The sequence below is a fragment of the Etheostoma spectabile genome, chromosome 13 (assembly GCF_008692095.1).
Source record: "Etheostoma spectabile isolate EspeVRDwgs_2016 chromosome 13, UIUC_Espe_1.0, whole genome shotgun sequence".
Taxonomy (NCBI): Eukaryota; Metazoa; Chordata; class Actinopteri; order Perciformes; family Percidae; genus Etheostoma; species Etheostoma spectabile.
The window spans coordinates 29,730,493-29,744,134 of record NC_045745.1 but is presented as its reverse complement, the minus strand read 5'-3'; the positions used below and the strand labels follow the sequence as shown (position 1 = coordinate 29,744,134).

At 39.1% G+C, this 13,642-nt stretch overlaps 1 protein-coding gene across 2 annotated transcripts in view; it reads left to right on the top strand.

Annotated features, from left to right (window-relative positions):
- Nucleotides 1–5,420, top strand: part of gabrb4 (gamma-aminobutyric acid type A receptor subunit beta4) — a 64,110-nt gene extending 58,690 nt beyond the window's left edge. For both annotated transcript variants that reach the window (XM_032532708.1, XM_032532707.1), the window contains one exon: nucleotides 113–5,420. In XM_032532708.1, coding sequence (XP_032388599.1) covers nucleotides 113–466 — 354 coding nt within the window. In that variant the 3' untranslated portion in view covers nucleotides 467–5,420. The remainder of the gene's footprint in view (nucleotides 1–112) is intronic.
- Nucleotides 5,421–13,642: the final 8,222 nt, after the last annotated feature.

Sequence of the window (13,642 nt, the reverse complement as noted above, 5' to 3'; positions counted from 1 at the left end):
CGGGGACGGGTGGGGGGCTTAGAATAAGTTTCATTATTGAGGGAATTTTTGGGGCTACTGCTCGACATTTCAGCTCTCGCTGACTCTCAGTGTCTTTCCCGTCAACTCGCAGGTGGATGCTTATGGAAACATCCTCCTCACCACACTGGAGATGAACAACGAAGTGATGCCTTCAGACCTGGGAAGCAGCGTCAGTGACTCTCGGAATTCAGTCATGTCCTTCGACAGCTCCGGGGTCCAATTCAGGAAGCCCATGGCGCCCCGAGATGGCTTCAGCCACCACTCGCTAGATCGGAGCGCCATGCGGAGCCGGGCCAACTGTCGGCTACGACGACGCTCCTCCAAGCTCAAGTTGAAGATCCCAAACCTGTCAGATGTTAGCACCATTGACAAGTGGTCCCGGGTCATTTTCCCTATCACCTTTGGATTTTTCAACCTAATCTACTGGTTGTACTATGTGAATTGATGTGCATCCCACTAGGAATCATGGGCCATATTTTGAGAGCACATTAAATTGGCTTTGATACAGTTCCAAAATATGTATACACATATACAAGTTGAACATATGTATATGCATATTTCTATATATTATATTTATATATACACGTGTGAAATCTGAGGGACCTTTCTGCTGTACAAAGTATTAATAGGATGACTTGAATGTTTAAGAATAATCGTGAGAGAAGAATTTCAAGGCTTTGAGTTTCTTTTTCCTCCTGAAAGAAAGAAAAAAAAAGAGAGAAACAAACACACACAAGATCCCACCTGGGGTTTTGGAACTAAAGACTGCATGATATTTTTGCTAAAAAAAAAACAACAACAAGAAAAAAAGAGAACGTGAACACTCTTGAGAGAGAAAAGATGTCTCAGAGTCCCATTGACTTTTTATTGATACTTATTGTAATCAAAAATCCTCTCTTGCAGCTCATAAAATCAGTGGTGGCTCGTCTGTTCAGGCATCAGCTGAGTGAGATCCTTGACACCCCCCCCACTCCCCCCCATCCCCCCCCCCCCCCCCCACCCCGCCACACAAAACCCCGCCCATCGCCCATGGATAACATGCCGGCAAATCTCCGGTTCTACTATGTACAGCAACCTTGTTTGGATTATTGTTTTTGTTCCTTGGGTTTTTTGAAGTGATATCGTTCTCTTTATCAGACTTCAGCTCTGGCCTAATGGGTTCCATTAACGGGCCGCGTGGAGGGTGGCTGACGGCCGCATACCCGACCCAGAGTCAACGCAAGCTGTGTTCCTTTCTCCTCTCATGTTATTTTCAGAAACATGTCCTTGGGTGTGTGTGCGTGGGGGGAGGCGGAAGGGAGGGGGAAAGGGGGGGGGGGGTCTTTTTTCATATGGGTTAAAACAAGTGCTGATTATTGTAGATATGATTTTGTCTTGAAAAATACTGTGATTTCAGAGAGTGTTGGAAACATGTTCTAGAGCTAGGGCATTATGAGATAAAAGAGTCAAAGGTATGCATTACTCATTTTGATTGTGTGAAAAAAAAAAACATTCTATACATTTTATCATTCAGTATTCTGACAAAAGTATACTTGTACTGTTTATTTCCTCCGATTGATTGATTCTCATGCTCTTTAGATGCAGAGTTCATTGACGTCATATCCTGCTTTGTGTTTGCTATGAGGTGAAGGGAGGATTGCTTTTGTGATTCGTTTGAATTTGTTCCACAGCAACGATGTACTGACATGTACATATATTCAAAAGAGTCAACATATCAGCCCGCAGTTTGACCAGTTGTCATTCGGTATACGGTATTTCTTTGTTTGTTTGTTGAGCATTTGTATTGGAGTCACAGTTTTTGAAGGCAAGATTATTTGATTGGGATAGTTTTGGGCAGCCCAGGCAGAAGACGTGAGAAGGATTCAACATTTCACACTCGAAACTCAATCAGTGCCACATAAATGCTCCGAACTCTGAGGATCAGAAACATCAGCCTAATCAGGAATGATACAGTGATTCTTGGGGAGAAAATGTGTGATAAATAGCCATGAATTGAAACAACCAAAAGGCCTATAATCCAAACGCATTATTATTTTGTTCGCTCTCAAACACAAACACACACACACACAAAGCATTTCCGGTGCTCAGGTTTATTTTGCAAAGGGGGAAATAGTACTGTAGGAGTTGAGATGAAGTCAGAGCATTAGACGACGGAGACAGATGGACAGTGGACATTGGAGGGCAAAAATACACATTTTAAAAATCCTCCCATGCCTGTTTAGCTTCAGCTGAAGTGCAGATCAGCATTTTCCTCAGTGTCATCTTCACTTCAGGCACAAACAGGCTCAACTGGGAGTCAAAATCTACACAACCAAATCTACCAGTGGGTCCTGTGGCAAGAAAAAAAAGCGATTGGCTTATTAGAATACACAGCGCAGGGTTATCCCTGAGAAATTCAGTTATTATACAGTACACAAACAAGAGGAGATAGAGGGGCTGCAAAGTGATCAATTTATCATAAGAAATACCCACTCCCCTCAGGGAGTAGTAGTGTGCATAAGATGTCTACGAAAAGGAATACTGATCAGATACCAATTTGTTCCTGTAAGTCAGAGTGAAGTTTGTACAGTGATGTGGCCCGAGCTGTGATCCGAGTTTAGTATTTCTTTTCGTTTAAATTTATGCATTGTTGTCATTGTACTGTGCTGTAGATGCAAAATGGAAAAAAAGAAAGACGAAAAAAAAGATCCCCTTTTAAATATCCAGTAACCCATGAAAATATACAGCAAGATGGAATGAGAGTTGAAAGAAGACATACTGAGCTGAATGTTGTTTCTGTCTGCAGCCGAACAATCTGTTGTTTGTCTCCCAGTCAACTGTGAGGTTCGAAGGATTACACGACCGAAACATAGTGATAAGTCTTATATGTGAAGAAAGTAAATTTGTTGTTATTTATGAGAAAGTGTGCCACAGTGCCACTAAGTGATCAGTTTCTATTGTGTTATATCGAAAATACATTTTCAGTATTATAGGTGACTAGTAAGAGTAAGGCTGCAATCACACCAAATCAGACATTGCGGGGAAAGCGGCCGTCCTCACATTGATTTGAATGTGGGTAGTGCATTTAGGCTGCGGCGGTGGGGGGCAAAAAGTTGAAAAAGAATCACATTTTGGAGAAATGCATCCCTGTGTCACACTGCGGCGGCCAATCACGTAACCTATCGGCAATCAGACAAAACAAAATGGACTATCGCGCAAACCTGCGCATATTGTCGCAATGCGTGAGTCGGTGTGAACGTAGCCTAAAGGCTGAAATGGTGGCATATGTGCACAAATTCTTTAAAAATTGCCAAATGGAAGTGAGTCAAGATTGAAATGCAACGATCTTGAATACAGTAGCATCAGTTGTTGGGCGTATGTTATGCTAGTAGCGGCTAATGTAGCCTCGGGGCGCTAGCCTCAAGCAAAGACGAGGAGCGGTCTGGTAAGCTCACTTCTTTCTAACTCCACGCCCCCAGATTTTTTTCACCTCCAAACTTGTAGTATTCAGACCACACCGACGCTGACTCAAGTGACATCACTTGAGGAATTTTATCAGATTAAAAGGCTTTATACTACTTTTTTCCACATTATGCAGTAGTTCTCCCCAAGAACTTTAAGCATACTTTGGTATGTGAAATGGGTGGAGTTCCCCTTTAACTAACAATCCCTGAGATATGCATGCTGCAATTCTAACTTCTCATTTGATACGCTGCAATGAAGTCATTACTAGATATGATTCTCCTTTTTCCAATTTGTTTTCGCAATAAGATAGAGAGCAGATCTTGATTGTGTTCTCCTTGATAAATTACACCACGGCTGGTACAATAGTTTATGTTTGATGTGGATAGAAAGTCAGGGGTATTCAGCACTTTTGATGTGCCCAATCACACTCATGTTTCAGGTAACCTTGTTCTTTAGAAGAAAAATAAAAGAAGGTGGTAATAGTTAGTGGATAATACCCTTTACAATTTCTTTTTTGTTGTTGCATCATTTCATTCTGGTCTGCACAGCAACAGCTTGTCAAACTGTTCAAAGGCAATATGATGGATCTTTACTAAGAGTAGAGTCGGAGTGTGAGGCCAGAGGAAACTACTTGTTCCAGTGCAAGACAAGCCCATATTGTTTGTAAAAATATAGGACTTAAAGCAACCGTAAGTGTTAACTTTTAACTAAAACAATGGAACATGTTTGACCAGAAAGAAGCCTAATCCATCTACTCTGTGGTTTCAACTTGCACATTTTGTAACGCAAACCAAAACAAGTATCAAATTGGCATTCAGGTCTGTTTATTCCCAGAAATGAATATACACATGCCTATTCAGGTATTAACTCTTTTTTTTTTTTTATATAGTTGATGCATATCTTTACTGAACTCCAAACACATACAAAGGAGACACATTAGCAGCCCTTGCATGCTCGCAAAATATACTCACCACTCATTTCACTCAGAACATGTCTTACCTGCTTTCTGGAAATGAAATCAGCACATTCATCCCAAAAGCTGTGAGGATCTTCTGTTCTATGCTTTTACTTTAGGATATTTGCTTATACTAGAGAGAAGATAGATTTCTTTTGACACATATGTTCAAAGAGTAGAGGAGGAGAAAAAAAAGTTTTGAACTGATTTCAATGTGAATTTTCTTGCCTCTAGTGTATATGTGTAATTACATGTGAATTGTACTGTAAATATGATATCTTTCACTTAATAGTTCTTAATGCATGAACAAAAACATGGCAGTTCGTAATACCAGCTAGCCTCACTGCTAATGGCATGGACAGCTTCTCTAGCATTGGCATACTTCTGCAAACGAAACCTAAAAAATGAAACACAAGAAATACACGGTGTGAACAAAATAATGGAGAAATCAGTGCAAAGTCCTCTCTCACAGTGACGGAGTTTCTGGTGGCTCTGAGCTTGTATTGGTTCACCTGCTCCCTAGAGAACAAGGCTAATGCTAATGCTGCTGAAATTACAGTATGCCTTGGTTCACTGTCAGCGAATAGGATGGTGCCATCTTGAATGAAATTCTCTCTCCCATTTACCGTAACCAGTTTAGGATTTGCTGCAGATTTCAGTACAGTAGGCCTAGATATGCAGCATTTACCTCACGAACAACAAATCACTGAATCTTACAGGAATCTACAACAACAACAACAAAATATTATGGGCATGACAGGCTAGCTGGCTTATAGAGGCTAGAGGAGCAGGATAGCCTTAAGAAGGCGAGTGGGATGTTGTTTCCTGTTCCTCAATAAGACAGTGTGTGCCCTTGAGCAAGGCACTTGGCCAATTGCCCTAATGCAGCTGCTAATTTGCAATAGAAGTCTATGTTTGTGCGGTCTAGCTTCCGGAAGTAAATATCTTTAGCTATGTGAGGGTATTGATAGGAATTTTTCTCCTGGATAAATGCAAAGATTAAAAAAAAAAAAAAAAAAAAAACAGTTCCAAAAATGTCCCTTGGTTCTGTGCAAGTACATGAATCCCAGTATTATAGTGTGATTAAACTGTCTCGCCAGTGCTATAATTACCAGCTGGGATCTAAAATGGTAAAAGTTACAAATCATGTCATGTTTTTTTTGTTGACTCCAGTCTTCATGTTAGGCCGTTTCATCTGGGGTTACACCACTCCCCGATAAAAGATATGCATGACGGGCCGAACCTGTGAACACCAAACTGTTCTTTGAGTTATGAATAGCACTAAGAAAACAAGAGTGGACCACAAACACGCAAGAAAATTTCATCCACAAAACACCAGAACAAGGCTGACAGACTCCTCACTGTTGGAAGAACTTTTGCTGGTGCAGTCATTATTTTGTATTCACCTTGTAGGTTTTGTTTTGCATGACCCGAGTTTTGAAAGGTTTTATTTTCATATATTTTTACTCCACACCATCCGATCCATATCCACAGCCAGGAAAATAAAGAACCAGTGTTTACATGCTCAAATTGCACTTGTTTTACAGCCAGCTCTATAAATCTTCTGGAACAAAACTGTTCGTAAAACTGGAGGAAAAAACGTAAACATAGAACATACACGGTGTGATTCGTGCGAATCATGAACATGTACTTCTATACGATGTATTTACTGTAAATCACACAATTTGGAATAGATGCACCAAGTGCATGCTGTAGTTTTATCAGGTTCAGCATATAAGCATTAACATCAATCGCCCTTCAACTACAAAGGATGTAAAGGATGCTCACCAGTAGCATCTGAACGTAAGCCATGTGATTGCACACTGAGTGGGTGTTCCCAGTATTTTCTCTTTAATAAGTTGCCTCTGGTTATGGTCTGTTGTTGATTACTGTGTGATGATACTTGCGAGAAGCTGTGCTGAATCCTAGTTACTCATCAGTATGCCTCCCTCTTTGGAAGAGCATGCCAGGGAGGCTATCTCATGTTTAACCAGAGAGATTTTTTTTTTTTCTTTCAACACCTTATAAAAAATTGACAACAAAAAGAAAGAAACCCACAAGACCAACAGCCCACTTATTTTTTTTTCCCAATATGAATTAGTAAAATGATTTGATTCATTTCTGTGTTCATTTCTGATTTCTTGGTATTTGTTGCATTTGTTATGGATTGTTCTTCTTACTGTTGTTGTTGTTTTTATCATAAGAAGGAAATGTAATTCACCTGATATACTGGCACTGGAAGAAAAATGCATTTGGTTTTTGTACTGTAATTGTTTTGTTCACATTGGGCGCTTATTTGATTCAGTTGTTTAATAAGGTGTTTGATTTCATTGGGAGTCTCAGTACTCATGGAATCAACATTTGTGTAGTATGAAGTTGTATTTTTTTTGTCAGTGCAAATTAATGTTATAGTGTCAATCAGCTTTTTTAGGTGTTTGAACAAAATGTGTTTTTTACAAATACAAGGTGTTCAAGTATGTGGTATAAAAAGGGTTATCATTCAAACAACAGACTTTTTACAAATAAAGGCTTATACAGTAAAGAAAGCTAATGTCTTTTCATTTGCCCTTTGAGGACTAATATACTATATTGCTGAATTTAACTTTTTATGAATTTAGTTTCAGATATTAGTCCACAAAAGGTAAATAGCATACAATGTTGCAAAATAAGAGGATACAATTATGTATTTGCAATTGCGTATCCAGGTTGTTGTTGGAGCGCTCACCTTTTAGTTGGTGTCTCGCTTTGGGACTGTTGGACATAATGTAAGGACAGATGCGGTTTATAAATTTGCTGAGACATTTTGTCCTCTGGTGGAGGACATGGCACTATATATGGTAACACATTTGGATTTCGTTTTTTTCTGGATGCACTCTGGACTTGAACCACAGCTAAATTTTAAAGGGGTGAAGGTGAAGAGAACAGCCTCTAATGTGACTGCACCTGGAGCACAGAGAACAGAAAGTATCCAGTAAGACATTTGAAAAATAATGGTCCACATACAGTATGCCTCTAAGCATTAGGGAACAATGTATTGCCTTCCAAACAAGCTCATTGATTTTATAGATTCACAGCACAGGTAGTTTAGGGGCCTTTGGGTACAACCTCTGCCCCCCCTTTGAGTCCAGGCAACAACCTGATTGGAAAAGCAATGTGGTCTAACAATGTGCATATCTTCAAACCAATCACAGTAATCTTGGCTGGCGCTAATACAGATTCCTTTAAAATCTTTGCAATCATTACCCTAAAAGAACCAAGTTAACCTGCCTTATTGCACAATCCAAATTTTCCTCAAAACATGCCATTTTTAGCTTGTAGCTTGTTTCCCAAAGCAAACACACACACACACAGACAGCAGAAGGTGAGAGACATTGCGCATGTCAAGCAAATATCCTGAAATTCTACTTCCGTTGATCCACACTACACATTTATTGATACCATCCTTTTTTTGTGACAAAAAGACCATCTGTGTTTGGTCTATTTAAATCCGTTATGTTTAGACACATCTGGAAAACCAGCCTTAAACAGCACAAAAATATAGTCTACTATATTACTTTATATGTATGGCATTTGTGTCAAAATTGACCCCTCATCTGTGGATGTCCCCCAGGTATTGTGGTTTCCTCTCACAGTCCAAAGACATTCAGGTCAGGTCCACTGGAGACTCTAGATTGCCTGTAGGTGTGACTGTAAGTGTGAATGTGTCTGTCGACATGTCTGTTAGCTCTGCGTGATAGACTGGCAACACGTCCAGGCCTCACGCCCAATGCATGCTGGGATGGATTCCAGCCCCCAGTGACCCTTAACAGGATGAGCAGTTAAAAATGAATGACTGGCTTTACTTTATATGTCAGACTCTTCTACAATATGTGAATAACAGTGTATTTGTAATTTTTGTGGTCAGAAAAACACTGATCATTCGTTGACCAAATTCAACACATAGCAGAATGTCTGGTTAATTGTGCATTGATGTCTTTAAATAGTCATCAGTTCCAGGCGATAATAATGATTTTTGAGCAGTGACATCCCCAGGCATTAATCTTCAATGTCGTCAGGAGCAGAACCTTGAGGCCTTTGTGTGGGAATGTTGCACTTGCATACATATGACACATACGCAGCTCGGCGTGTAGCGCTTAGGATTCACAGCATGTAAAAGAAAATTGGACATGACTGCACATTCTACACATCATGTGTATGCAGATTTGGTGAAAGATGTACAGTAGGTGTGGGATATGGTGATACACCAGTGTTATATTCAGTGTTTTATTTCACTATACACTGAGGCATTAAAGAATATGGAATGGAATATGTGTTATGTTACCCATGAAAATCCCTGAAATCCTGAACCACAAAAATTATTTTAGAAAAGTAATACCCCTTTCACACCACTGGCTCAACGAGGGTTATACCCAGGTCGACTGTGTGTTTGAATTGGTTAACCGTCCTCGACCCAGGTCGCCAGGTGGATTTGATCAGGGTACGACTAGGGTTGATTTCAACGACCTGGGTCACTACCACCCATGTAGACTGGCTTGGTTTGAATTTCCGAAAGAATGGGTTGAACACTGGCCCCAACCATGATCAGTGGTGTGAAAGAGGTATAAGAGATTAAACAAGACGAATCGTCTACAGCCATGCCAGCAGTTTTGTGGGGCTAAATGCTGATGTCAGCATGCTAACATGCTTACAATGGCTATGCTAACATGCTGATGTTTAGCAGATTTGCCATCTTAGTGTAGCGTGTTAGCTAACATTGGCTAATTAACCCTAAACACATTGGGTTGGAATGAGATTTGGCAGATATTTAGTCACAAACTAAAGCATTGGACAAGTTTGACTGATCACCAAAGTCATTAGAATACATCATCATCTGGGGACCATGACTGTAAAAAATATTGTGCCAAACCAACAAATAGATGTGGTGAAATTTCACAGGATAAGTGTAAACTTTTACTTGCTGATGGCGCTAGAGAAAATGTAATGGGTGGGCAAAAAAAGTCAGAATTATTCATCCTGGGGGCACCATCAATGTCTGTACTAACTTTCAAGATGATCCAATTTCTTTTCTTAACCCTTGTATGGTATTTGGGTCGAATTGACCCATTTCAAATGTTTACAAGAAGAAAAATGGTACAAGTTCCATTTGTTCTAACTGAAAATCAATGGCCTTACCTTATTTTCTGTGATAAACATGTATGCCTGACTCAATTCAGAAAATTATCCTGGATATGACCACTTATGTTTGTTCCATAGTGGATTTTTAACATGAATTATAACCTTATGACAAAAACTGAATCACACTTCCATTTTTAATTGTGTTCTAGTAGAGACTGATTGCATTCCCTAAACATATATGCTATCTCAATTGTGTGAAATTAAGATAAAGACAATATTTGTTAATAGATTAGGGAGTAAAATTTTATTTCAGAATTGTTTTTTAAACCCCAAATAAGTCACGGGTCAATTTGACCCAAGGGACACGAGAGGGTCCCGAAAATGAAGACAATACAAGGGTTAAGAATATGTTTTTGACATTTTAGGCTTTTTTTTCGACAGGACAGCCTAGACATGAAAGGGGAGAGAGAGGGGGAATGACATGCAGCAAAGGGCCGCAGGTCGGCGCTCAAACTGCATCCACTGCAGCGAGGACCGAGCCTCCGTACATGGGGCGCACGCTCCACCAGGTGAGCTACCCAGGCACCTAGGTAATCCATTTAATAGTTCTTGAGATATTTTATTCTGGACCAAAGTGGTGAACTCACATTGCCATCCATGCCATAGCAACAAGTTCTACATTGTTCGTATTGGAATACTGGAATTAATGAAATTTTAGCTCTTTGAAATTGTTTGGAGAAAATGACATTGTCCAGAAAGAACAATGAAGGGTTGTCCTTGGTGACCTAGCAGTTAAGATGCATGCTGCATAACTGCAATGTCCCCTGTTCCCAAATGCACTCTGTTCTTTTCTTACTGTGACATCGTGGATTATGTTGCCCTGTTTCATTAAATTTGGGCAAGGACAACGTTTGGTACAACTGAACAACCTCTGGTGAAAAAAGAAAAGATCGGTTGATGTTGGGGGATATTTCCAAACAGCATTACTAACTTTGATTTAACTCAAAATAACATTTTTTGCTTCCCGATACCTGAACTTGTGTATGATCGGTCTGATACCGAGTACTGAACCAATACCAGTGTGTCATAGATTGTATTATATTTTAACAGCTTATACTAGTATCCCTGTATGGATGCGATATGATTTCTAGCTTTGTTGTGCGGTCTGGCTCAGGTTGAACTCCTTGTGAAACATGAACAAATATTTAGTTTGACTGTCAGTCGTCACAGTAAAAGAACATAAATAAACTACTTTAAATCAGGGCTAAATGATGTGGTATTGGACCGGTGCATAAACTCCAGTACCATCCGATATCGATACCAGTATTTTAGGCAGTATTGGAGTTCTTTCCAATACTGGTAACAGTATCGGAACATCTCTTACTCAAAATGCCAAATAATATTGTTTCTAGTGCAAAACTATGATATCTATATCTATATCTGTTTGTGCCAAGTTAGACTTGGAATGGTGCATCACGAAATCTTTCAAGCTACATCAGTTAGTATCAGAAAGAGGTTGATGTTAAGCTCATTTTGACGCACAATGATCCACTTTTCTAATTTTTTCAAACACTAAAATGCCTATATGTATGTTTAAAGCTATAGTGCGTAATTTAAGTCGCCTCCATGAAGAATTATATGAAATGACAACAACTGTCGGTGCGTCAACATGAAACAAGCCGCCCATGATCGCCCACCACTTAGCTTTGTATCAACTCATTTGGCAATGGCTTGAATGTAACAGACGTTCATTAACATCAAAAAGTTACGCACTAAAGTTTTTTTTTTGTTTTTTTTTTAAGAAAGAAAGATAAATGGACAAAGTTTTGGTTAAGCTCTCGAGCTGAACAGCAGCTGTATGCCTAACCTCAAACATGCAAAACAGCCATCTAGAAACCATTAAAATAATAGCTACAGCCAACCCCGCTCTTGTTTTTACCCATTTCCCCTTTTTTCTGCTCCATGTCACTTCTTTTTTGAGACATGGCTGTTTTACTAAATAATGCATAGGGGCAAGAGAAGGCATTCAGCAGCACAGTTCGGAGAGAATCATTCACTAAATGTACACAGTATATACCACTGTACGTTACACAAAATGTAAAAAAAAAAAATAGATACATGAACTGGTCAGATTCCTTTTTTTTTCGATTTTTTTTTTCTCCAAAAAATGCCTTTTAAAATCAATAGACAATTTTAAGTATTCAAGGACAATATTGAATGGTTTTATTTCATGAAATATACAACACACAGTGTGTATTTTATGCATTTCAGTGCTTTATACACCGTGTGCATATAATGTATATAATAATAGTGTTTTGCACGTCGTCTTTCTTTCTGTATTCCTTTTTTTTTGGACAAATCTAATGACAAGAGAATTGCTATTTAGAAATCTCCATTCTTCTTCTTCTTCTTCTTCTTCTTCTTCTTCTTCTTCTCCATTCTTGCTTCTTCGTAGGCCTCGGAGGGCCCTGTTAATACCAGAACTTACACACAGTAACAAGACTGTTTTGAGGTCAAGGGTCAAATATTGATTCCAAGGAATAACTAAGGCCTAAAGTATACGTAACGTATACGGCACCTGTTTTAAATCGTATCATTAAAACAGATAAAGGTTGGAATATTTTGACATAGATTGGGCTTCTTTTTACATGTTTTTTTAAAGTGGTGCATGGGTTTTGCTTATGCTGAAGTGGCTGAACATCTATTGCCCTAAAGTTCTTACGACTTATATTCCACAAAATCCATTTGATCGATCGAAAACTTATTGCGTCTAAGCTCTTTTGCTGTTGTTGTGTGTGATGTATTCCATCATGCTAAGCCTCTTCTAGTCGCTGTGACCTGTGTAATGATCCTCTCCCGGCGTGTCCTCCTTCAGATACAAGGTAGATTTAATGCACAGGTTTGTCTCACCTAATTGATTTCTTTTAATTTACTCTCAGTCGCCTCCGCCAGGCACTTTGACAGTTGATTACGCTGCTAAGTGAGTTCACCTTGGGAAGAGCTAAGGTATATAAATAATATGTCCCACATTTAAAGAATGTACAGTAATCAGCCCATACTAAATCAATATCAAATTACAACTAATTACAAAGTACTGTAAGTGGAAGAACAAAGGAAGGAGATGTACAAACACTGCTTCATTTCAACGCTAGCGTTGAAGAAAAAAACATCGTCGGGTTTCCTGTTGCTGATTTTGCCATTATTTTCCTCTTTCTGCTTCAGAGTGCACAGCTCTGCTTAGAAGATGGATACAGAGTCAGTGAAGTAGCTCGGCAGAATGCGCTTCCATTTCTGTGTTCTATTGTCAGCACTCCATATAAAAACATAAAATATTAAAAGGCTGCATTAACATGGGTCAGGAATTGATGGCTCTTCCTCTGTGTGGACAAAAAAAAAATGTAAAGTGGTCAAAAAGCGGTGGATGCTTTGTGGCTTTGAATGTTTGGGCTTTCTGCTTTTAATAATTTGACTTAACTGATTCTAATCAATGTATTTAGGTTGACCAATTTGGAATATTTGGAGCATTTAATAGCAAATTATAAAGAAGCAGTCAATAATGCTGAGCTGTTGGTGTTACAGTCGTGATTGATATGGTCGTGCCAAGACTTAAAAATCAATCCAGTGTTTAAAGCAAAGCTCATGTTCCTGTAGACCTAACAATACAGTGGTGCTAGCGATTCAGGGACAGGATATACAGTTTTTAAGGATTCACTGTAACTTTCTTGGATTGACCGGATAGATAACGTCAAATAAAATCTTCAAGTGTTCAGTCAGTTTTTTTTATCCCAAACAAGAATCCCAAACGCTTTTAGCATCATCTTTGACATGATAAAATGTCAAGCTTCTCCTGTAATGCCGCGTGTCCATCTATTTTGCTTTAACAAGATGTTCATCTGTGTTGCCATGGAGTTCTTGTTTGGGGTTTGAAAAGAGTGAAGAGATGAAGAAGAGTAGAAACATAATGTGTCTAATAAAATATTAAGACATGTCTCTTTTATGCAATGCGACCATGGCTGAAAATCTGAGGGTATAGTAGAAAAGGGTTATGGTGGAGCAGTTATAGGTAAGGTTACAGCTACATATTTGTGCAAGAAAGAATGCATAGCA